Genomic DNA, 26,021 nt, shown 5'->3' on the forward strand with positions numbered 1-26,021 from the left:
CTTTGAACTGTTGGGAGTGGCACAGGCAGGGCACCTCCCACACTGGAGCCTTTGGATGTCCATTTTCCCAAATTAAAGTTCAGGAAAGGGTGAAGCCAATCAGCATTTTCAGCAACATGATCTTTCTGTGTAATAGCTCAATGTTGCAGGCCACTGATGGGTAGTGTCAGCTCTCTAACACACACATACCTCAAACAGGCTCTACTTCGCTGAAGTCCAGACTGCAGCTGGGCCTTTCATTAGACCTGTAGGTGTCAGCAATGCTGAAGGTGTCAAAAGAAGAAAGTGACAGATGTCAGTGCAGTACTGCACTGAATTGTTTTCAATTGGGAATTCCTCTTGCCATCCTTTACAAAATCTGTCTATATGGCCTCCAGCTGATTATACAAAAATGCTCCCTGATATAATCTCAGCCTGAACCCACATCCCACACATTAAAGCACACACCCCAGAAGGGGAGACTACTGCCTAAAGAAAGCCATCCTCTCTCAATCATCCCAGATCACCTCAGCATTAATGGACGTAGGCCATTGCCCCCCGATGAGTGAATGGGAGACACAGAAGAAAGAAATTGCCAATTCTAATGTGTCCAGTGATAATCAGGCTGGCAAGGATGTGCGGAGCACAAAATCAGGCAGCAGGAGTACTCAGGCAGGGAGCCGGAAATAATTACCATGATACCGTAACCAGAAAACACAAGGCCAAACTATTTACCATACTAATTACTGTTTATCCCTGTTTATGGAGCCACATGGCAGTGGGACTGATTGGAGGTGTAAATTCTTAAAGGAGTAAGCTCTGGGCATTCAGCATCATGCATCAACTCCATCAAGGGTCTTTGTAAACCTGAGGTGAGAGAGGGACATGCAATCTTGATCTCTATCTCTGATAGATGCTGAGCTTATAACACCGAAGCACAAAGTCCCAGTTGGCACCAGTAGGAAGCTACAAGGAAGTCCCCGGAGCCTTATCCATTCACAGAACAACTCAGCATCGTTTTTCCCTCAGGTCATCATGTCTGAAGCTCACCCCCTTGACTTTGAGTGTAGATTAAAAATGTTGCCATAAATTCTTTAAGTGACCTTCTCCTAAATTACATCAGTTTTGATAAAACAGTAACTCCTTTGTCTTTATACAATGTAACATTTTCAGTGCAATGAATAAATACTAATAAAACCTGCCAATACCCTGATGAATTGGGAAATGTATGTGTGCCCATTTTAGAGATGGTGAAATGGAGGCCCAGAGAAAAGGGAGCAACTTGCCTGAAGTCACACAAGCAAACACTGACAGACTCATCATTAAGAGTTCCTAGCTCCTAACCCAGCACTTCATCGCTAGACCACTTCACTCCCTGGTGTTCCATAGAGAGCTGCCAGGTCTCATGCTGGTGGCCATCTTCCTTGCTACCACCTACTAAACTGCATGGAGAAAAGCTGGAAAAATATTAAATGACTTCTTAACCTTAGGTGTCTTCACAAGCAATTGCTGGATATTGTTCCATCATTTCTGGTAGGAGGTGGGATACCCTACGCAACCACAGAGACCAGGGTGAGGATGCAGTCCATGTCTTGGAAAAGTCTCAGACTAAACCAGGCCACTTCTTTTATTACATCTCTGCTACCTCCCATAGGGTTGTGTCTTTCTCCCTTTCACCCAGGATTTCTTCTGTTGCTCCATGTTCAAAGCCCACTCTTATCTCTCTATAAAAGTCATTCAGCTGTAGTTCCCTTGCATCGACTCCTTAGGCTTTGTTCTTATGAATGGCAGTGCCCATCAGAAGACCAAAGAACTTCTTTCTTTCCCAAACTCCTCTCCAAAAATAAAAGGGAACTGTGGCTGTCCTTCCATTCCTTTCATGCCACAATGCCAGTATCTCTCACCCCTCTCCTCTCTTCCAGAGAGACCTATCCATCACTCCCTACATTCAGAGCACTGCACTGTCATCAATTTAAGCATAACCTGTCCATTTCCATCATGTTTGTGACATCTCTTGAAACCCCTGGGGAGTTGGAGGTTTTCCACTGAAGATCCAGCTCACCCACTCCATCAGAGGTGTCAGAGAGACATTTCACTTGTCATTTTCTGCTCTTTTAATCTGTCTGGTTATTAATGAGGAAGATTAACCTGCTCCTGGGGCAGAGCATGACAGGCCACCTCTCAAAGTCAAAGAAGTCATGACCAAGGGAGAACCCAGCTACCGAGCAATGAAGGGGTGGGCATGTTCCAGCAACAACCAAGACCCCAGTGCTTCACAGCACCAAGGATTTCAATCTACCAAGTGACTCTTCATCCTCCTGCTACCAAACCGTGGGGCTGAGCATCCAACACTTGATTTGGCACAGAGGCAGGCAGGTAAAGCTCCTGAAGTGACAATATGAATTGAGCAGTGAGTGCCTTCTTGGAGTTCAGTCACTCATGTTCTCAAATGATAGGGTCTACACATTATGCAGGGTCCAGAACTGAATACTCTAAGGATCCTGCCTCAATCTGCCACTGATTTTACCAATGGCAAATTTCTGCTTCCTTTGTACAGAGCAACTGGCACAGTCATAGCTATCGTAACACAGTATCTGCAGCCAAGGCCCTGGTAAGAGTCTGGACAAGGCACTTGAGTCTTCTTACATTAAAAAAAACAAAAACAAAAAAAAAAACCACACACATTTTTCTACCCTGTTGGAACATACTTTGAGAACCTGGCCTTCCCCTATACTCACTCCTCCAACTACCTCGCCCACTCCAACACCCACCCGCTGCTTTTAATATGACTCTTCCCAGGCTCACCCCACACAGTCACAGTGATGGTTTCACTGGTAAACCAGAACATGCCCTATTTGACCTAGACATCCTAACTATTTTATTGGAGAGAAAGTACCACAAAGCAAGTGAAAAAATATCTTTTAAAATGTATACAAAAGATGTACTTTTATCCTTCCCTCTAGAATAGGTGAAATTGTCTGAGGAGCTGTCCTCAAATGTGGTACTGAAATAAAGGCCAGGCCAGGGATTCTTAACTGCAGCATGCTCTGAAAATCAGTGACTTGATGTTGAAACAAGGGTGCTGCTGTGAAACTCTCCAAATGCTGCTAGTAGCCAAAGCCTATGCTATATTGTTTCTTCCACTCAGTGTCTCCCCTTCCAAAGAACAGGATCACACTTGGTTGGATTACCCTCGTCTTCCAGAGACCACGTAGCAGGCCTGTAGCTCAACTGGGATTAGAAACCAAAACATCCCCGAGTCCCAGTTCCTTAGTTCTAGCTCAGTGAATGCATCGCTTCCTGTTGGAGGTCTGTGGAATGGAGCCCACCAGCCATGTATTCAGAACCTAGCACCATTGGGAGCAATTTCTTGTGGCAAATACTTTGGCGATGGGCATACAAGAAATTTCATAGTCTGGGTAGGCAGATTTGATTGATAGATCTGATTAGGCCAAATTCATCCCTGCTGTGAATAACTCCATCCACTTCTAGACCTGTCTGCCTGCCTTCCCACATTACTGTGAACATCTCCCAGAAAGCATACTGCAGCACTTTCCATCCTGCAGTTAAACCTCAAGTAGTGTCCCTAGGCTTATCTAAATAGAGTCAGTGGTGGGCCTTGTGGAAGACAGGCCCATGCTTCCCACTCAGGTCTGCTGACCTGCTCCAAAGCGAGAAGTTTTCCTGTGAGGTTGCTCAGGGCTTATCCCCAGCACCTGCTCTCTGACTCACCAGAGATGATCCTGGCAGTTTCATAAGCAAACCTCCAGCCCCGGAGTGGGTTAGAAGACTCAGATGGCTGGGGTGTAGGCAGGGCATGTTCAAATCCATTTTCCCTGAGATCTACTGCTAACATGGTATAGAGAAGACCTCTGGGATTCCAAGAGGATCCCATTGGAGCAGCAGAAATCTGATGGAGGTTAAAGGAAGCTGAAAGGCACAAATAGGCACGTGGAAAAAGTCTTCCTTTTGGGTAGACAGGATCAAATTTAGATTTTGGCCATAGGTGGAAGGAGGCAGGAATTCTCAGGACAACCCTTAGCCTATGGACAGACTGTCCCACTAGCTCGTGTGTACCCAAATGCATTTTCCCTACTCTAATCGCTCCACGCCAACCAATGTGTCTCTTTGACCACAAAAAAGCCTTACAAGGCTGCTACTGACCCTACTACAACAGACCCAGGGCTTATCTGCTTTCCAGGGCAACTGTTGTCATAGCTCTGCTATCAATAGTTATGGTGGCCAAGCCTCCTAATGGAAACACAACATATGGCAGCTGATGGGGTTTTCTACCATCTTTGCTACTTCACCTCCTCAAACACCAGCCAGAAGAGGCCCTCATCAGTCAGCATAGCTGCATTCAGATGGGAGAGGGGCTACCTGCAGAACTGTACTGGCTAGGGGATGTGATCTTTTCACATCTCCTAGCCTACATAGCTATGGCCACAGAACTTGATAACCAACCACTTTAGTTCAAGCAGTACAAACTCATGCCTCTCCAGAGATCTTGGGCTCAGACTCATAGACAAGCCATCCCTGAACACTGGCACACATGAAAGGTCCAGGATAATTACAGTCCATGCATTTCATTGAGTACCTGGATTGTTCCCTCAGTGACCCCCATGGGCTCCTTCTCCTGGGCACTGGAGGAAGGCTGCACCATTCTCTGGTATGGTACAGCCTGCCCACTCTCCTTGCACACCAAGTGCTCATAAAGGGACTGAATCCACCCTCCTGCAATGTAGGTAAGTGCCCTGATTCAGTAATCTGCCCCCAATATCCATGCACATTCAACAATTACAGTGCCATTGGCATAACAGCCAACCTTTGCTTTAGAACAGACTCAGGACTGAGGCTAGGGTTGGGGAGGAGAGGGAGATGCAGAATAGCCTGCAGAATAAAAACAACATCACCATGCAGTGCAGTAGCTGAATTGCCTGTGACAGGCAGGCCCTCTCCGCACCTGGGATTCAGACGCAAGCTTATTTTCCTAGTTTCTTAGAGAGACAATGAGTCCTGACTATCTGTCAGAACGTGCCCAAGATGTGTCACTGGAAGAGAGGCGGCCCCAGGTGTTCCTGGCCTGCACAGCTGACATAGGTATGATGGCTGAGGTCACAGGTAGCATTTCCCAGAGACAGTAACTGAGGTTCAGTGGGGGGGGGGGCGGGGGGGGGAGTGAAAAAGTGAAGCTCGAGACAATCCCGTTGCCAGGATTCCTGTTGTTTAATAGAACACAAAACAGATTTGCTGCCTGGACAGCCCCATCCTGCTGGTTTAAAGGAAAAGGAATGAATGGATTGTGCCTTTGGGCAAATGCACCTGTTCTCCATCAAGACCCGACAGGCAAAGCAAGCAAAAGTGCTTATAGCACTCTTCTCCATTTGGGTAGTTTTCCATAAAACTAGGGTCTCCCAATACACCCTATACATGGTCCATGGGATTACCAGGGCCAGGATACTCTGTGCTCCCAAAAACCAAGCCCCAAGGTGCAGACAAGTAAAGTGCTTGAACAAAATCAGCTCTATACCAGTGTAGAAAAAGGAGCAGAGACATCACACAGAGTCCTGAACCAGAGTAACTGCCTAATTTGAAGAACTCAGGAGCAAAACTCCATTGGTGTAAGATACACTGGTTTACATACGGTCTGCCGACCAGCATCCTAAAGTAGCCATTTGGTAAAAACATACAAGCTGAGACCTGCTCCCCTTTGCTACACCGCAGTGAGTGCGTCCTTTCCCAAGACAGATGCATGCCTGTCTGTTCTGATCCCAGTGTAATTCACATCAGTGGATAACCATGGGGTAAGGAAACATTTGCCCATATCCTCAGTCTCAGCAGAATAGCCTTCTCCAAACTCATCCATAGATTCATAGATGATAGTCAGAAGGGACCTCAGCAGATCAGAGTACAACCCCCTGCCCTGGGCAGGAAAGAGCACTGGGGTCACACGATCCCAGCCAGGTACATGTCTAGCCTCCTCTTAAAGACCTCAAAGATAGGGGAGAGCACCACCTCCCTTGGAAGCCCATTCCAGATATTAGCAACCCTTACTGTAAAGGTCTTCCTGATGTCTAACCTAAATCTGCCCTCCATCAGTTTGTGACTGTTGTTCCTAGTTACTCCAAGGGGTGCCCTGGTAAATAGAGCATCTCTTATTCCTTGCTGTCTCTGCCAATGAATATGTAGGCAGCCACAAGATCACCTCTCTGCCTTCTCTTGAGGAGGTTGAAGAGATCCAGGGCCCTCAATCTCTCCTCATAGGGCTTTGCCTGCAGGCCCCTAAGTGCATCAGGTCATGCACTTCCATCAGTCCTAATAGTGACCCACCAAGCCCCTCCCCAGACAACATCCAGACTGAGCCCACACTCTTCCTCCTATTCCCTTAACAAGGCTCTAATGCCTACTCCTCCCTCCATGACTGACAGCTGGCAAAGGGATCCCTGGAGTACAGCAGGGCTTTTGCAGGAAGTGGAGCTCTTTCTTCTCTTGTTGGGATGGAGCAAGGTAAAGCACACCTGCCCCCTAGAAGGACTTCCCAACTAGTCCTAGAAGGACTTTAGCCACTGTGCCCTCACAACCAGTCTGCTCCTCATCACATGAAAAGCCAGGTGGTTTCCCTTCCCCCCACCCTGAGCCAGCAATCATAACCCTCTCTCAGCACACCTCGCATTTGCTTCATTACTGTAACATTTGAAATAACTACTGTCAATTAAACGGTGCTACTTTTGCTGATTTAAAAAATAATTGAAATTTAATTTACGCTAATGATTTAGTTACATGGGAGATGGCACAAAAACGAGTCAGGCTCAATCAAGGTTCTATTAGAAAAGCCTGAAATAGGCTGCAGAGGAGATGGTGGGGCTTGATGAGATATTGTGACGCTCCTCCGGATTCTGCCTGGGCTTCTACCCCAAGGCCAAACTCAGAGTCACAGCATCACTCTGCAGAGCCTGATGGTTGTTCCTCTCAGCAGCTGGGCATTCCAGGGCAATGAGGAAACTCAGGCATGTCTACACTGCACTTCCAGCCTGTCCTGGGAGGCATGCTCGTCCATCTACTCTGGCTCACTTATTCCAGCCTGAGAAACACAGCAGTGAAGCAGCCATTCCACAGCCACTCACTTGGGCATGCTGGAGTCAGAGAGCAACCCAAGAGGGACATACCAAAGCAGCTTCTCATTTGGATTAGGGGGGTGAATGGGGTGTGCTAAAGAGTGCCCCTACCAGGACATGATGCAGACATACTCCTGCTGTTTCACTTCAACCTCATCTCTGTCAGTCAAAAAAGAGCAGGGTGCTCATCTCCCACTCCCTAAACAACACCACCTGCAGCCAGGGTGGCAGACAAGCTAAATCCTCAAAAACCAAAGCCCCGTCTGCCACTGCCCTTCTCTCCTACGTAACCTGTGCCACAGCCTAGTCACCTCTCTGGAACCTCAGTACAGTGAGTGTCAGCAGCAACCCGTCAGCAGAAATATGCCCTGACATGGTGTGGGAGGCAGTCTAGGGGTCTGAAAAAAATGGGGGATGGAAGAGGGAATGATTCATTAAGCCCCCCTGCTCCATGCAAACATGTCCCCGCTGGCTGCCACCAAGCTCCAAGCAGGTGCCAAGTATTCCCCCGAGAGCTTTTTTAGATCCACCAAAAACAGCAAGGGAAACCCCATTCTCAAAATCCAAATCCCACCAGCAAAGTTTGTCTCGCAACTTCCCCAAGGATGTAGGATACCTACCCAAGGGGAGGCAGGAAAGCAGCCCATGAGTGAAGTGTTTATGCCCAGAAGGGAGGGGGTCCTGGAAGGAAGGCAAACTACTGCACACACAGGCCATGCCTATGGTCAGCAGTGGAGCTGTGCAAGGCAGCCACATCAGTCAGTGTTTGCTCCCTGTGCAGTTTAGGGGCAGGTGTCAAGCAAGTGTTGTGCCAGTAGAATCTGCTAAAGGCCCCGACACAACCAGTCAGCATCACAGCTAACCAGGGAGTCCACTGTGCACATTCAGTTCCTGGCCTCTCTGCTACAACTGCCAAGAAGAGGGTGCACCACAGTGAGTTCTACACACAGAGGGAGTTTGAGACACGTGCACCTGCCTAGCAGGAATTGGACCAGCTCCTTTCACATGGAACCAATGACCTTAAAGCAAACACCAAAGCTGGCTCCCAATCTCCTAAACTCTCCTCTCTTCTGCTCCCATTTGACTGTATAATCTAGGATTATGCAAAGGAAGGAAGGGAAGGGATGGATTACATAGATTATCAACACCGCCCAATTCAGCAGGTTAAATCTCTACGCGTGACAAAACCCCAGCCAGGTAGGAAATGAAATCTCAGTTCCGTCCTAATGTGCTGCAGAGAAAACAGTATGTCACAAGCTCTCTCTCTTTAAGAACGGGATGCAGAGGGAGAGAGCACAAACTGAGAATCATGAGCAATAATGCCAGGCAGCGATTCTGGGCTGGAGATGCCTGGCTCATCGCTAGAGTAAACAGAGTGTCACTGGGATAATGCTGGGGGTATTGAAAGTCTCTCACGACTGCTGAGAGAAGAGTGTGTGCATGTCTGAGTGTGTACATGTGTATGTCTGAGTGTGTACATGTGTCTTAGGGTGTCTCAGCATGCATGTGTGTGCATGAGTGAGTATCTGAGTATGTGCGTGCATGCCTCTGAGTATGTCTCAGTATGTATGTGCATGCCTCTGTGCACGCGTGTCTGAGTGTGTGTGCATGCTTATGCATCTGAGTGTGTGTGTGCATGCGTGTATGCGTGTGCTTGCATACGAGATCTACAGAAAGTGGTAACACCTTGCCCTTTTTTTCCCCCCCTCACTTTTCCTTCCTGATCTCGTTCCCTCTTTTCCTCTTCAAGCATTTATCAGCGAGCTCCCTCTAGAACGCAATTTATTTGCAACATGCAGCCAGCTCCCCTCCTCTGACATATTTTGCTTTCTCTTTTCTGTTGTCCAGACGGTTTCTGAGAGTTAATCAAATCAGTTACAACAGTAATGAGTCTGGTGAGATGTCACCTCTTCCAGCAAGGTTGATCCAGGCATTTCTGTCTTCTCTGCACCTCTTCCTGCAGTGCCAAACTCAAGAATACACAGTTCATGATGCCACCAGCTGCTTCTTCAGCTACTGTGTCTAACTCTCAGAGTAGGGGTGTCAAACTCACCTTGTGCCCTAGGCCAGAGTCAGAGGATATAACCCTTTGCAGGCTGGAGCTGGACCATGTGACCCTATGTCACAGCAGCAGCTCCAGCCCCAAGCATGTGGTAGGGGCTGGTGGCTAGGAAGGTAGGGCTAAAGCAGTGTGGTTGGGTAAACCAGCTGTGTCAGCCCTGGCTTGCCCTCCTACTGCCAATCACCGTGTCCACCAGGGTTCAAGGGTCCCAGACTCTGGGGCGGGCTACTCCCCACAGTCATGCTGATAGGCCAGTGGGCTGGATAGAAGAGCTCCACAAGCTGAATCCAGTCCATGGGCCATATGTTGAACAGTCCTGTCTCAGAGTTTACTCCTCCCTTCTCTGTTTCCAGCCTTCTTTTTCAGGCTTTCCTTCTCCCATCCTCAAGTCCCAGCAAGCATTTGCTGCCTTCCTAAGGCAGGGACAGGGATGATCTGCTGTGGCAAGAGTCACATACCCCATCTCCCATGCTTCTAGATCCTCACTCACTAGCCTGCATACTCTTTGTATAAACACAGCCCTCAGAGGCTGAGGATCCTTGGCAAGGCCTTAAACGCTGCTCCAGTGTACACAAGAATGAGCCAGCAAATCCTCTCGTGCCCTTTTCTGCTCTAGGAGATAGGAAAGCATCACCTTTCCACCTCACAGGGAATGCCTGACCTTCCCCACACTGGAAATCTTGTATGTCAGGACAGCTGGGGAGGAAAATCGGGACCCAGTTTGTAGCTGCACCTCAGTGCAGGAAACCAAAAGAGCACTTGGAAGAGACATAAAAAGGAAAGGCAACCGTCTCTCCCAAACAAAGTAATTGTCCTGCACACCAGTGCTTGACCCTAGATTCCCCACTGCTGAATCTGGGGTCTCCCCATATGAAGCTGCAAACCCACTCTTGGCATGTATCACTTTGCCCTATTTCACTAAAGATTTCTATAGATCCCCAGCATAGGCCCATCCTAAGTCAATGAAGCCTGGTACTACAAAGGAAACCCTAACCACATTGTCTATGATCACATTTTTTATTATTATTTACACATTCATTAGCACAGGAGACTTCTGAACCAAAGGACAGGGGACACACATTCCAGCACTGCAGCAAGCCATCAGATGGACTATGAGGCCATTCACAAGAATGGGGGCAGGGATGGACATCACATGGACAGGTGTGGTGACACATAGGACCCATTTGTGAATCAATGATTCATGCTTTATTGGCCAAAGTTATTAGACTCTGTCAACCACCAAAGCAGAGATGAACAATTTCTTCTTTTACAGCACAGTGATTTACTCATGGTTCACCTCCTCCCCCACCCCCCACTCCCCACCCAGCTCCTTCAAAATTTTAAAGCAATGCCTAGACAGTTCAGAAGCAAGGATCAGACAAGCTCAAGGGGATCCAACAGCAGTGTTTAAAACAACCAGTGAGAACCGAACTCTTGCATCTTCTCGCCTGCCCCCATTATACAAGAACAGAGGGCAACAGCAGGGCCTTAAGAAAGGATCAAAGGAAATACTTTACTCACTTTACGCAGAGACCAGCTGAGCTGTGGAACTCACTGCTGCAGGAGGTCATCGAGGTAGATGATCTGGCTGGGAGTTTAAAAGAGGATGGATAGCGTTACAAACACTAGTCGCTTCTAATTGGTGCCAGCAAAGCTTATGCTTCAGTACAGAAGCTTTCAGGAATGTCCCCCTCCCCAGAGTGCAACCACCTGGCTACATGCATTAGCAAAGGAAGATGTGAGGAGTTCACCTTCCCCTGAAGGCCCCAGCACTGGTTCACACTGGAGACAGCCTACTAGATCATGGGGCTCAATGGCTTGTTCCAAGATCACAACTCCCACATTCCTTACAAGAACTTTAGCAATGCCTCAGGATAAAGGGGACAGGTCTTCTCTACAAGGGCTTTGGGATTCCAGTTCCCTGGACTTCTGACAAGGATTCTGAGGAGAAATGTACAGTCCCACTTCCTCCCATTCCCCACCCTTAAACTCCAGTTGCCATGGCAATGTTACTGACAATTTCAATGCATAAACCCAAATTTGCATTTTAATGGGACACAATTAGAATGCCGAGATAAACGATTCTTTCTTTCTAAAAAGGTAGCACGCACACGCCACACCACATTTCACAAATAGGCCCCGCAAGCACACCCCACATCCATGTACATGCAAGTCTAGACATCTTTGGGCCACTTAAGTTTGGAAGTTACTTGCAGTTCAGCCCTCCTTAGCTGCAAAATCATACATCCTTCCTACAGCAGAAAACCATAATGTGAGCCACCCCTCTCAGACCTTGCTAAGCTGTGCGCTTTCTTGCCTCAACAATTCACCTCCATCCAGCCACGCCATAAGCTTCCCCATCCAGATCCCCAACATATCTCAGCTACAACATTAATTTCCTACCCGTGCACCTATCCACTCTTATCCAGCATCCAAGCTACATTACAAGCTTCCTCACTCCCAAAGCACATCCCAGCTCAGCCAGGAAGTACCTGCTACCCGTCCCCAGCACTGAGTCCATGACAGATGCTCCCTCACCTCAGCATCCTATCAGGGGCCAAGCACATGGAATGATCTTCTGTGGCCCATCAAGGCCCTGATGCCCTGACAGCTTCCTAGCATCATCCCTGCCTGCTCTGACACTGCAGCCACGTTCAGTCACCAGCGATGCTGTCAAGAGTTTCCACTCAACTGCCTGGATCAGAAAGAGACTAGTAAGCAATTATCACATCCTTTCAGTGGAGCGGCAGATAGTCAAGAATAGGCAAAAAGAAGTACAGTTACAAAAATGTTTTCAAGGCTTCCCCATTTACTTCTGCATTAAAAAGAAAAAAACCTTATATCTGCTCAGTATAAAATAGAAAAGCAAAAAATGAATTTCTCCAGCCCTTCATCCAAACTAAATTCAAAGCAAGCAGCTGGCAGAAGTGAAGGGAGAGTGAGAAATAAATTAAAAAGAAAAAGAAAAAAAAAAAAAAGGAGAGAAGGGGAGAAAAGCAAACAAGTGAATCATAAAAGCTGCAAACCGCCTGGAAATTTCATTTGGCTTTTCAATTGGAAAGTGACATGACGTCTAAGTAGGAGGGGGATGGGGGGTGGGAATCACAGCTGAGAGAGAAGAAAGTGGCCAGGCTGAGAGAGAGACAGCCCAGAAAATGAGTACAACCTTGCACAGACCCTCGCTAACCTGTGGTGACCCTTGGTCTACCAGTCCCACCCCTCTGGGGACTGCAGAAAGCAAAAGCAAGAGGGATGGTAACCACTGTGCAGCTGGCTCATCACACCTGGCTGGGATGTCTCAGCAATGCCCATGATACGAACAGAGAAACGCTAATTAATCTGTTAGATATTCCCTTGGGAAGAAAGTGCCACAGTCTGGCAGTGCTTGAAAGGGAAGAGCTTGTTTGATGGGTGCAGCAGCACACGTGTGGTGCAGTGCACAGGATTTGGTTCATCCAAAAAAAGACTGACCCAAGGTCCTCACAAGCTAGAAGCACAGCTCCTATGACAAGAGGGCATGAAAAGTGGGTGCAGAGGCAGCAGAGGCAAAGCACTGCTGCGAGGAAGACTGGCAGTGGCTTAGAGCAATTAGAGGTGGGTTCCTCTGCTGGGCACTGCTGCAGCAAAGCTCACAGCACTCAACCCCTGCTGGGCTAACAGGGCAGAGCAGTGGGGAGCTGCTGAAGGCTGTGCACTGCGCATGCAGATGCTGAGAAGATGAAGCCTAAATTGCTCCCCAGATATTTGCAATCTGGATCTGTGCCCTCCTCATCCTCACTCCCATGGAAATCTTTCCAAGAGGCTAATAAGCCACTTTAACCACTGGACCACCACCAGCAGCTCCCTGCCTGCCCAACACCCAAGGCTCCTGATCATTCACTACATGACAATACCCACACTAAAGGTTAACTCTGCACCATTAGCTAGACAGCCCCACAGGACACATCCCAGCTCCTCCTCCCCTACCTGTGCATCATGCCTGCTGCTCCCCTCTTCCCATTGACCAGTATGCACAGCACTGCCACCCCCACTGCCCAGCATCCAGCACTCTGCCCCAGGGCCCCACAGAGCAGAGATCCAAGGGCGAAAAGCTCTCTGTCTCCTCCCCTTGGAGCTGCTGGTCCCAGCTTGTTTGTGTCATTAAAGCACTAATGCAGACCATTTAAGGACGTTGCCATAGCAGCATGGCTTACAGGGAGGGCCAGGGGAGGTGGCCAGAGGGGAAATCTGTAAGCGGCTGCGGGTTCCCCCTAGGTAAGTTTCCTAGCACTACCAGTCTGCGCTTCACAGGAAACAGTTCTTCTGCCACCTTCCCAGCCGGTGACCCCATTTAACCCCTCTGCCCTCCTTCATTTGCTGGAATCAAATATTAATTATGCTGTGCTGTGACAGAGCGAGCATTAATGCGGCCTGGCATTTGATCAAGCGGAGTTGCATTTTGCCTCCCGCCCAGCACTCTTCTGGAACAGCTCAGCAAAGCAAGAGCAACAGCCCCAGCCTCAGGGTGCAGGCACCTTGGCAACAACCTTCCCCAGGCACAGGGGCTGTTGAAGACACTTGAGACCATCACTAAACTCCAGGACCTCCCTTCTCACACCTACCATGTCTCTCCTGCCTCAACTTACCTACCTACGGGGACCCAAGGAGACATCCAGGCAATGCACATTCACACCCAGATGCATGCCTGCCCCCACATAGAGACCCACAACGTAGAGGCATGGCCAAGCAAAAAGAAAAACAAAAAAAACCACACAGACGCACGCTAAGATATAGGTGTTGATTGGGTACGTACGGCCGAGTCTCTGCAGGGCGTTTGGGCTGCAGCTGGTGTAGTACACATGCAAGTACACAGGAATCCTAGTGCACACACCATCAGTATGTAAAACATCAACATGGATTCCTGTTGATGTGTGCATCTGAGTGTCTGTGTGCACACGCTTACAGACATTGGGTTTGCTTCTGCTCTCATCACCAAGTAAATGAACAGAACTGAGGCAGATGAATGAGATTTAAGCTAGCGTAAAACTGGGTTCAGTAACATACGTCTCTCTCTCGCTTGAGTCGGCCGTCTTGGATGTCTCTCTCATTCCTCTGCGGCTTCCAGGTGAACAAGTTAACAGGGGAATCTCTTTGGCCTGTCTATTATTTATCATTTCCCACATCAACTGGCAGAACCTGGACTCCTGGCACCTTGCTATTCCCTTCCTTCTTTTAGGATGTAGCCAGCAGGCCAGCAAGTTGAGTCCCTCCAAGAAGGGCGGCAAGCCTGCAAGGTCCACCTCTGACAGAGGACCAAGAAGGAAACAAATTGGACAGAAAGGAACATAGAGCTAAAACCAGAGGCTTCCTAATGAGAAGGGGGCAGAGGCAGCTCCTCCCCTTCCGCCTGCAGCAGTGTCTGTCTTTCTATTACACTGGCAGAGGAAAGGTCAGAGCCTGCCACAAGGGAGTTGCACTGTGCCAGGGAGAGGGAAAAGGGAGGCACAGAGGGGAGGAGGGGGAAGGGCTGGATTAGCCATCTCCTGTGCCTTGAGCTGCTGAAAAGGTAGCAAAGGTCCTGAACAGGAAAGCCAAGGGACAGCAGGAAGTGGGCAAATGGACAGAATGAGAGGGGAGGAAGGAAAAGGCACGACAAACACAGAGGCAGGGAGGGCGGCCTCATGTTGCGCTTGGGATGTGCAGAACAGTGTGTCCCCTTCCTGGCTCCTGCCCCTCTCCACTGGCATCTCTGCCCCCCGCCCCTCTTTCTGCACTTGACTGCACGACAGGACAGTGCTGGCGCGTGTGGGCCGGCAGGCTCCATCTCTGCGGGCACACGTTGATGCTGCGTGCTTGGTAACAGAGACCAAGCCACGCACTCATTACTTGGCTCCATCGCCAGCTGACAATTCCAGACGCGCAACAGGACGCCAGAGGAGCGGGCAAAGAGCAGGGCAGGCCCAGCCGAGCCCAGACACAACCTCCAGCCTTTCAGCCCTGTTCTCTAGCCTAGCCCTAGGGCTCACTTGGAGGTGCCCTGGGAGACCAGGCCAGCAAGGGAGGGGGTGGGGGGGTAACAGTCTTGCCTTTTGCAATGCCCGCAGGCTTGGAACAGCAAGAGCACTAGCAAAACTCCTATCCCAGCTGCTGCCAAAGAAGCCCCCCCTCTTTGCCTCAGGGCAGGCCCTGCTAAGAGGGGGTGAAAACAAGGCTCCAGGTGGGCGAGACAGCCCCCGCCAGGGGGCCGCAGGCACTGGGAAGGGGCCGGCGCCACCCCCTGCCCCGGGCACTCAGCCCCTGCCCAGCCCGACTTACCCACTGCAAACGCTGCCGCGCAGCGCCATCTAGCGGCCAGAGGCGTCAGCAGAGCCAGGACCGGCCCGGATCTCCCCGGCCGGGGGGGCCGCACCCCGCATGTGGCTCCAAGCCTTCTGCCTCCGCTGGGCGAGGGGCTGCTCCGGGCCGACCCTGCTGCGCCGCCGCCGCCGAGACCCTGGGCTTTCCTCCCGCCACGGGCCAGGTCCCCGGCAAGGCTGCGTGTGCGCGCACAGCCCGGCGGGGACGGCCCCGCGGTAGCATCCCCGGCCAGGCTGCGAGCCACGTGCGGCCGAGCCAGGAGCTCACATGGGAAACCCGCATCCCCTGCCAGCCCGCAGGCTCACGCTGCCCGCCGCTGCACTTCGCATGCAGGGCGCAAGGGGCTGGGGAATGGGGCAATCGGGGAGACCAGCCACAGGTCGTGATCGCAGGATTTAAAAAAGGCCACTGGGCTATAAAAAAAGAGCCAGCCAGCTAGCAAATTAGTGCTTGAGCAGGTGTAACAGCTCTATAGCAGGTTCTTTGAGTAGATGTGATATCTTTTATTAGACCAACTGAGTAGGGGAGGGTTCTTAGCAAGCTTTCAGGTGCAATCATCCTTCTTGGTGCATAGGGAGTCTCTGCTGTTCTGAGACTCCAAGGAAAGAGAGAAGCTAAAAAAGTGTGACAGGATGAGAATGTAAATGGGTAGAAATATCTAATGAAAGATATGGCATCTGCTCAAAGAATCTTGTCTGTCTATGTCCTTAGACCAACACGGCTACAACCAGCAACCCACTTGCAAAACACTTCCCAGAGACGAGCTGATGAACTTCACTTAATCAACCTCCTGGATACAAAAAATCATGGACTAAATATAGACATTGGATTTATGACACATTATAACCCGCATGACATCTGACTCCCCAGGTACCTCTTCACAATTCAACCGCTACATTCATCCCCCTTTTCTCTTGCCCCCACCCAGCCTGTCAGTCACCCACTGACTCCTCAATTTACATCTTCACCTGTCTTGCATGCATACCAGCCCAGCCTTTGGCTTTTTTACTACTCATTCCACCCAGGAAGAGCACACACCAACAGCAGAGGCTTCCATCAGCTTGATGAAAGGTTTTTTAAACCCAAAAGCTTGCTAATTTTTTTTCCAAACTATATAAGTTGTTCTAATAAAAGATATCAGATTCACCCAAAGAACTTTGTCTGCCTATGTCCTTAGACCAACACAGCTACAACCTACAGTCCTGTAGCCCTAGAAGTCCATCATCATATGTAACACAACATTTTTTTTTCCTCCAGTTAAAAAGAAACTAGAAGCTTTACTTATCTGCTAGGGGCCTAAAACTGTATTATTCAATTTAAGATTGAAGCAAAACCAACTATAACTTAATTGGTAAAAGCAATCTGCAGGGCTGTGAAATAGATTCATAGATTCATAGATGTTAGGGTCGGAAGGGACCTCAATAGATCATCGAGTCCGACCCCCTGCATAAGCAGGAAAGAGTGCTGAGTCTAGGTGACCCCAGCTAGATACTCATCTAACCTCCTCTTGAAGACCCCCAGGGTAGGGGAGAGCACCACCTCCCTTGGGAGCCCGTTCCAGACCTTGGCCACTCGAACTGTGAAGAAGTTCTTCCTAATGTCCAATCTAAATCTGCTCTCTGCTAGCTTGTGGCCATTGTTTCTTGTAACCCCCGGGGATGCCTTGGTGAATAAATACTCACCAATTCCTTTCTGTGCCCCCATGATGAACTTAAAGGCAGCCACAAGGTCGCCTCTCAACCTTCTCTTGCGGAGGCTGAAAAGGTCCAGTTTCTCTAGTCTCTCCTCGTAGGGCTTGGTCTGCAGGCCCTTGACCATACGAGTTGCCCTTCTCTGGACCCTCTCCAGGTTATCCGCACCCTTCTTGAAGTGTGGCGCCCAGAATTGCACGCAGTACTCCAACTGCGGTCTGACCAACGCCCGATAGAGGGGAAGTATCACCTCCCTGGACCTATTGGTCATGCATCTGCTGATGCACGATAAAGTGCCATTGGCTTTTCTGATGGCTTCGTCACACTGCCGGCTCATGTTCATCTTGGAGTCCACTAGCATTTCCAAGAGTGATTGCATGGATTTAGGAGGGATTACAAGGTGTTGAAGTTCTATTGGAGGATATTTTAATTTGAACTGGGGCCTTAAAAGAATACAGTGAAATACTAAACAGGTTTTCCAGGCAAGACTGAGACTCCTAATAACAAACTTTAACAAATAGAAATTTACCCAGTAGAAGCTAGCTGCTTAATGATTCAAAAGTGATTCCGGTAAAACAAAAGAATAGTTGAAATACATATTCCACAATGAAACAAAATGTACTTTTTTATATTGAAGGTAATTAATTGCTGGGACTTACTATCAAGGAAAAAAATTATTCTCCATCTCTTGGCATCTTCAGATCAAGACTGGGTGCCTTTCTGTAAGACAGGCTTTAATCATGTTCAAATTATTGTCTCAGGGTCTGCTCAGTAAAGTCTTATGGCATGTGTAATAAAGGTTGGATCTTATGGTCCCTTCAGCTTTAAAAAAATCTATGAATGGAGAGTAGATCTATGGTGATTTAAGAGGACGGTAAACTAGCAGAATTCACTTCAAGTCAACAAATGATTGATAAATTTCTAAGGGGGTTGCTAAAAATTTGATTGTCTTTGGCACTGGGGAAAAAAGAAAAAAAAAGATTCTCATTTCTTATCAAAAGTAATGAGAAAATCTGTATCAGTGACAGACAGCAGACACATGACAGATGCCATAGTTACCAAAGTCAGCAATGCACAATCATTGCATACACCAGCATTGCCACAATAGCCAAGTCCAAGCACTCATGAGCAGAAGTCATGTCAAAGTAAAGGGGTGCATAAGTAAGTGGTCAAGCTGCCATATGCCAATTCAGTAACAGAATGGACATAAATTATTGTTTAACAGTAGTAGGTGTTATGAAATCTATTGACTAGGCTGATAGATTATCTCAGGATTGTTCTAGGAGTTGAAATACTGCAGTTAAAGCAGGGGAAATATATCACATTACTAACCGGGGCCCGATTATGTTAATATTGGTGTTAAACCTTTCAGGATGCCAGTGTAGCAAATACAGTAAAATCTAGTTAATTTACTATCAAGAAAAAAAAAAAGATCCGAGACCAGTAATGATGGCTGACTGTCCTCAAATGCTGAATTATCAGTAGTTAGACATGTTCAATTATTCATAAGTTATATTTCTGCATGTTATATCAAGACACAGTAAAGGTAAAATTTTGGCATTTATAAGAAAAGATAAATTTAAGAAAACTCAGCGTGCAAATGGTATGCACCCTGACTCACTCTATGAAAATTATATGATGATATAAATAAATGCTTGGTGTACAACTTCTTGCTATAAAAATTCTGTGCTTGCTTCGTAAAAATTATGGGACTATCCTGGCCTAAAATAACCAGTCTAAGATTTTTGCTTTGCAAATTTACATGCACTCATCACCAAAAAAAGATGATAATCTTGCAAAATGGAATGATTGATAAGCCAAGAAAAGCTGAAGAGTAACCAGTGTTTCTGTGAGCATCAACTAGCTTGACAGGTGCTGTGGAGGGCAGTACTTTTTAAGTCTACTAATTATGAGGAGCAAATGCCATTATGATTTAGTACCCGTGTACATTGGAAATGACTAATTACACTTTAACAGATGAGGAATTAGCTAGAATGTTTTGTGTACAAATCAATAGGACTCTGGCAGGAATTCAGTGCATCAAGTAATAAGCCCAGAGCAAGGAGTTCTCTCAGTGACTAATTAACCAGTTCACTGTAGTTCTAAAAGCCTGAACAGACTCAGCTGAAGCAGAGCTCATGTAGTTAATGAAACTGCTGCACTTTCTTTTCAGCACCTGGGCTCCCTGAGAGCTCATTAAACTTTACTCTGGTGGGCTGACTCGAATTATAGAGAGGAGTTAGCAGTGTTGATCCGAACTCAAGTAGGAATATAGTGCCAACTCGCTCAGCCCTGGGAACTGGAGAGGAAAGGAAAGTCAGTGAATGAGGAAGTGCCTTGTATCGCACCTCAAATGACCTGTTTTTCCAAGGCAATCCATAAATGGCAATCATGGATTACAGAAGGGGAATCGCACAGAATTGTGGCATGTTAAATAACTAGTGCACAGATACCACTTCCCAACCTTCGAGCAAGTATGAGCAAGGGTAGAAAAGACACTGCCCAAGAAAATTTGCACTATTGAGCCATCTGATAGAGATCCATGGGAAATATCCAAAAAAGACAAGCCTTTTTGTTATTCAGGCACAGTGGGCCTACACCCACCTGGAAACTACAAGCTTCCCTTAACAGTTTGGAGCAGGCTGCTGGACAAAGGATGAAAAATCAGGAATGGGCATGCAGATTATAGGTTCATCACTCTGGTCCGAAGGGAAAATAACAAGCAGAAAACACCACCAGTGCCCACTAGCCCCTGAATGTACTGAAGGAGCCAGTGGATGCTGTCCTGTAAAAATCAGTGGGGTCTAGTAGTAAAGTGCAGGCACGGAGGTGGCATCTGCAGAGGCTGGAGCTAGGGGGACTGCCAGGAAACGGATGTCATTTAATCAAGTGTGTGCATGGCAGAGGGACCCCTGTTCCCAGTCACTACTGAGTGACAGGACCATGAGAAGCACTGGGAGCTTTTAGCAATTATTTCTTCAGTATTTCTATGGGGATGCTCATGAGGGGAAGACTAAACTTTCCTCCTCCCCCTGTCGCTGCCAGCACTAGCTGAAGTCAAACAATTGCTCTCAAGTAACAGCTAAACCCAGACTGCAGCGAGCCTCTGCTTGCAGTGGGCAAAGGAGGCTGCAGAAACACCACCTCCGTCCCCCGGGCAGCTACCTCCAGGTTCCCACCCAGCAGTTCCCCCCTCGCATGCGCGAAGCGGCGAAAGGCGCTCGGGTTTCCACCAGCCTCGGTCTCGGAAGCGTGGCAGAACGCGGGGTATCAGCATACCGGAAGTGTGGCAGTACTGGAGCGGAAACCGGAACTTGGCACCCGGAAGTCGGCTCCACCTGGGTGAAGCGGGGAGAATGTCTGCGGCGCTGCTGCGCAAGGGGCTGGAGCTGCTGGAGAAGACAGGTGCGGCGGGTACCGGGCGGGGGCGGATATCCCCTGCCCGCCTGTCTCAACAGCTCTGTTCTCCCGGCTCTAGGGCGCGGGGCGGATCCTCCTGGACGCCGGGCCGGGCTCAGCGGCCGCCCGAAGCGGTCGGGGAAAGCGCCGCGGAGGAGGAAGGTGGCTCTGGGACTCGACGGGGGCAACGCCACAGTCAAAGGCAGAGTGACCAAGTCGGCAATAGGTGACTCCCTCGTCCTTAAACCTCCCCTCAGGAGCCAGCCGTGCCCTGCCCTATTAGAATCATAGAAAATTAGGGTAGGAAGGGACCTCAGGAGGTCATCTAGTCCAGCACCTTGCTTAGAGCAGGACCATCCCCAACTAGATCATCCCAGCCAAGGCTTTGTCTAGTCAGGTTTTAAAAACCTCTGAGGATGGAGCTTCCACCACCTCTTTGGGTAACGTGTTCCAGTGTTTTCCTTCCTTCCTCATGACAAAGTTCTTCCTGATATCTAATCTAAGCTTCCCTTGCTGCAACTTGAGACCTTTGCACCTTGTTCTGTCATCTGCCATCACTGAGAACAGTCTAGTTCCATCCACTTTTGAACCCCGCTTCAGGTGGTTGAAGGCTGCTATCAATTCCCCACTCAGTCTTCCCTTCTCTAGACTAAATAAGCCCAGTTCCCTCAGCCTCATAAGTCATGTGCCCCAGCCCCCAAACCATTTTTCTTGCCCTCTGTTGGACTCCCTCCAGTTTGTCCACATCCTTTCTGTAGTAGGGGGCCCCAAAACTGAACGCAGTACTCCAAACTTCCCAAGCAGGAAGCTTTGCCCCTTCAAGTAGTAGTGCCACATCACATTCCACTTGGATTGTAACATCCCATGTCCTACCCCCCTAATACCGCACCCTCTGTCTCAGTTGTACAATATATATGTGCAGATGCTGTGCTGTTCTCTATCATGTTCTAGATGAGTATCGGAAGAACAAAGCTGTGAATCATTTGAAGAAGAACTTGCAGTACATGATGAATACCCGATTTGTTGCAAACAAAGCCATCACGCAGCAGGCAAGGGTGTTTTGGGGGTGTTTTTTTGTTAAAGGTCATAAGAAAAGAGGTTGCAGTGCCCCCCCCTCCCCCCCACACACACACAGTTCGTTCACTTTGGAGACTGATGTTCTTATGAAGAACGGGACGTGAAAAAAATGACTGAATTCTAGCTTGTTTTCATTGTAGAATTTTTGGGGGGAACTGTGAAATAGCTTAAATATTTCTCTGGTTCCCAAAATGGCCAGTAGTGATCACACAACCCTCCACAAAGCCACCTGTAGGAGTCTGGGAAAAATGGGATACAGGTGATTTTTAGGGGGAGAGGCCTGATAAAACTTAACTGGGCAGGACAAGATAGGTTTTGTTATCTTGATGGTACCTTCGTGAAGCCTGAGTGGTTATAGCATAGCTTGTGTAGCTGCCAAAAGTTTTACAAATCAATATAATACACATAAATACAAGGCTTCCCTCTCAGCATTGTGTGCGTTCTCATTGTCTGTCCTTTCCTCCTTCACTCACTCTAGAGTCCCTTAATAAGTAACCATACTAATGTAGCATATGCAGAAAAAAATCATCTCCACACTTTCCTGTAATGTTCACAAAGATATAATAAAATATATATAAAAATTGGATAATTCAAAAGTTGTCTTTATTGTGTAGCTCTTCTAGTTGTTTGCTGTTGTTTCACATCTGATTTATCTTATTACAGCTTCTTGCTTGTTTTCTTTCCTCTTTCTCAAGTTTGCAGCCAACTCCCCTCTTCAGTAACCCCCATCCCTTCCTTCCCCCCCTAACACGCTTATTTCTCATACTCGATGGTCCCCCTCCCCTTTGTCCAAACCTGTTTTTCATTGTCTTTAGGCCTTCACATCTCTGTAGTAGAATTGGAGAGTATATTTCTCCTGATATTTTGGGGGGGGGAGTTTAATAATTCAAGGTGCTATACCTTCCTTGCGGTGTGTAGGCTTCCCCCCTCAATAAGGTTTCTTTGTCTTGTTGCCAAGTACAGACTAGAGCTGGCTTGGAAACTTCATGATGACACTTAATTTTCATCAGAAAATATGAATTAGTTGAGTTCAAAATATTTCAATCAAAACAGTTTGGCATCAGCCCATTTTAGTGAAAAGGAACTTGAATTGAAAGTAACAGCAGCTGTGAAACTGACAAGACCACCAGCATCACTAAAGAGCTATGGATCTGGGGAGTTTCTGGCTCATCAGCAGTTCAGGAAGGTTTTTGTTTGATTTGGTTCCAAAAAATGGAATTTCTTGCAAGCTTGAAACTACTTTTTCCTGTCACCTCCAGAAAAGATGCACAAGAGGGAGAAAACTGTTGCTTTGCTTTGTGAGCACTAGGGAGGAGGCTGTGATTATCAGAGCTGCAAAGGGCATTAGGGTTTGAGCCATGATTAAAACATAGGACTTCCTTTCTCTATCCTATGCTTCCTCCATTCGACTGCTTATGTCCGCTCTACCCTGCAGATAGAAGCCATGTATTTTGTTTTAGTGAAAAAACATCTCTGTTGTATGCAGTAGGCCAGTGACCAAGTGGGCATTCTTAACATCTGGGCACAGCTTTCTGTCCATCTTGGACTTATTCTGTGGTTTCCCTACAAAGAGATGGCCCCATGTTGCCTGGGTTTCAAGAACACCAAAAAAAACCCAGAGACCTGGGCAGCTGAAAAGGAAACTTAATTATATGGATTATTTATGAGAAGTCTGTAAGCTTTCAGTCCTGGCAGTCAGTTTGGTTATCAGGCTCAGCAGCAAAACACTGAGACTAGCTTTGACATCTAATTCTAAAAACCAAGTGGAGTCTGGCTTTCAGTAGCTCTAGTAAAGACTTTTTTCCCCCCATAGTTCTCTACTCAGCAAGCATTCTCAGGACTGAAATAGCCGTGGGTACCGCAGGTCATGTAGAGAGTCACTGGCCATTTAGACTAGGTCTGGGGCTGAATTAGTCATGAGGATTATTATTGGGGTATAATGGCCTGTCTCTTTCTGTCCTTTGAAGGTTCTCACCCACAATCAAGGCAGGAAATCTAAAGACCGTCCTCCAGAGAAGCCAAAGAAGAAATCTGAAAGCACCGTCTTCACTGAAGAAGATTTCCAGAAATTTGAGAAGGAATACTTTGGGAAGGCTTAAGCAGCATGAGAAGAACTTGCCATTTCAGCTTCTCCAAAACTGAGTACTTGGAGCATAGAACTGATCCTGTCCTGTTGCCTGAGGTGGGAAGCAAACAATACCTTTTATTTGGAAACATTTAGATGGCACATCAGCTTGGGAGATCTTGCATCTCTGCAGAGACTTTATAGTGTGGGGTGTGATGCTATAGACTTGAGACAGCAGCCCTGGGAATCATCTTGCCTTAAAAGTCCATTATGTTTCTTGTTACCCACTTCAATCCTGTACTTCTTATGTTCTTCTGGAAGAACATGACAGATTCTCCATTCAAGCTAGATGTAAAGTCTCTTTTGTGTGGTTCCACTCATTAGCTGAGGGCAACTTTAAACTAGTGGATAGATCCCCAGGAGGTAGTTCAGAAATGAACTCTGGACCAGGAGTCATCATCAGAACAAGGGAAAGGATATTCCAGGAAGGAGGAAATTTGGACACAGTTTCTCTCTGTATTTAGTGTCATCTCCATCATTGCAAGATGCTGCAAGATGGTTAGTGCTGTAACAACCCTAGAAGTTAATGGCCTTCCTTGCTTTTGTGGTGGAGTGGTGATAATGACAGAGATTAAACGGATCAGTCCAAGAATAATTTTCTTTAGGCCGTTTTAGAGTTTGATGAAGGTCCTCATGAACGACTGGTGCCTCCTGAGACGGGACGGGGGACATGGCACGGGACACAACCATTTGTAGTCAGCAGCAAGCAAGGACTGCCCGCAGATGCCAGTGGTGGTGTTGTGGGGGTGGGGCAGGCTGGAGGGTGGCAAGCGGGGACTGCCCACAGGTGGTGGGGAGCGGGCGGCAGCGAGCAGCAACTGCCCGCAGAAGCCAGTGACCAATCTCAAGGGGCATGTGCCCCTCCCCCCCCAAGCAACACCTATGAAGGTCCTTTCTGTGATCCATGTTATCACATGTACATGTTTCTTTCTTTTTACTGTGATACTTGGCTCTCCATGGAGTGCTGAGAACAGAATTGAAATGATTCCTCTCTCTCTCTTCTCTATGGGACTCTTCATGGTCACTCCCACAGCTTAGGTTAAAGCATCATTCATATAGCATATAGTTGAACTTGGATATATCAAGGAGACCAACCACATAAGGTATTGTTGCTGCATAGAAGGGCTCATGATAGGCCTCAGCTTTCTTGTTATGAAACTGGAAGGAGTAGCTAGCTATCTGTCACCTCATCTGGAGATACCAGGCCTGCCCTGCCAGAACATGGTGGTACCACCAGTCTGCTAGATCACATCTTCACACCCAGTGGTTCTGTTGTTATACTCAGGCAGCTGTGCCAGAGTGCAAAGCGCATTCTGGGAGGGCACCAGCTGCCAAATGGAAAAGAGAAGGGGTAGATTTCATAGACATTAGGGCTGGAAGGGACTTCGGAAGATCATTGAGTCCAGCCCGCTGCCCAAAGGGCAGGAAGTCAGCCGGTCATAGGATCCCAGCAAGATAAGCATCCAATTTACTCTTGAAGGTGTTCAGTATAGGTGCTTGAACCACCTCTGATGGCAGGCTATTCCAGACCTTGGGGGCTTGGGGTAGCAGAAGCCTTACTCTGCTCAGGAGAGGTGAAGTAGCTCTGCCAGTGGACTTTAAGGTTCTGACACCTGAGAGGGGCTCTGAGCTTAAGTGCCTCACTTTCACTTATATGACTAGAGTTGTACCAGAAAAACTGTCATAAACCAAGTCTGGGTGAAGGGAGAAAATCTGCCAAACAAATCAATATTATGTTTTATAGATATTGCAACAAACAATTTGGCCAGCTGGTGGGGGTGTTGCTGCTTCAGACACATTCCCATAACCAACCTAACCTGTTTCTGGTGAAATGGTAACTCTTATCACAGCTTGTATTCCTTACCTTAGCCAATAGGAGCTGTGTTCTGAAAATAGGAAGAATGAGTCACGTTCTTAGCCCCATGCCCTCCCTGAGCACCACCAAGATCTTTTTCCCCTACCCAGTCTGCTGCTGAGTTTTCTGCTCCCCACACAAACTGCTGTACTGCTTCCTGTCCCATGCTCCATGCCTGATCAAAGATGCTTTGCTTTCTGATCCCTGCCCTATCTACCACTGGTGCTTGTCCCCACCCCAGTCTGCTGTGTGCCACACACAAAGGCTGTCCACATCACTTGTGGCACCTATGCTGCAGGTTGGCCACCCCTGTCATAGACTAAATCAGAAATGCGTAAGCTTTCATGAGCCCAAACTTACTTCATCAGGGGCTGTGAAAGGG

General features: G+C 48.0%; 1 protein-coding gene and 1 long non-coding RNA gene across 4 annotated transcripts in view; one reads left to right on the forward strand and one right to left on the reverse strand.

Moving 5' to 3' along the window:
- The window catches only part of LOC106740062 (uncharacterized), a 159,415-nt gene extending 138,875 nt beyond the window's left edge, over positions 1 to 20,540 (reverse strand). Inside the window, exons 1-2 of one of the 3 annotated variants that reach the window (XR_009461715.1) lie at positions 20,463 to 20,540; positions 10,678 to 10,744 (exon numbers count right to left, since the gene is read on the reverse strand). This is a non-coding gene — a long non-coding RNA (uncharacterized LOC106740062). Of the gene's footprint in view, positions 1 to 10,677; positions 10,745 to 11,694; positions 11,931 to 15,450; positions 15,921 to 20,462 lie in introns of those variants that run through there. The other 2 variants (XR_009461713.1, XR_009461714.1) reach the window with 2 other exon arrangements.
- RPS19BP1 (ribosomal protein S19 binding protein 1) lies at positions 20,482 to 24,379 on the forward strand. The gene is made up of 4 exons (XM_006262370.4): positions 20,482 to 20,588; positions 20,662 to 20,808; positions 21,534 to 21,631; positions 23,627 to 24,379. Exons 1-4 carry the CDS (start codon positions 20,540 to 20,542, stop codon positions 23,756 to 23,758), a joined length of 426 nt encoding a protein of 141 aa, XP_006262432.1. The 5' UTR covers positions 20,482 to 20,539; the 3' UTR covers positions 23,759 to 24,379.
- The last annotated feature ends 1,642 nt before the right edge of the window (positions 24,380 to 26,021 follow it).

This window comes from Alligator mississippiensis, chromosome 4 (assembly GCF_030867095.1).
Source record: "Alligator mississippiensis isolate rAllMis1 chromosome 4, rAllMis1, whole genome shotgun sequence".
Lineage (NCBI taxonomy): Eukaryota > Metazoa > Chordata > Crocodylia > Alligatoridae > Alligator > Alligator mississippiensis.

Bases quoted from the DNA above. Each gene is read 5' to 3' on its own strand.
- RPS19BP1 (XM_006262370.4), top strand. From the start codon at position 20,540: ATGTCTGCGGCGCTGCTGCGCAAGGGGCTGGAGCTGCTGGAGAAGACA. The intron at 20,809-21,533 runs GTGACTCCCTCG...ATCATGTTCTAG, and splicing joins AGTGACCAAGTCGGCAATAG to ATGAGTATCGGAAGAACAAA. The intron at 21,632-23,626 runs GCAAGGGTGTTT...TGTCCTTTGAAG, and splicing joins ACAAAGCCATCACGCAGCAG to GTTCTCACCCACAATCAAGG.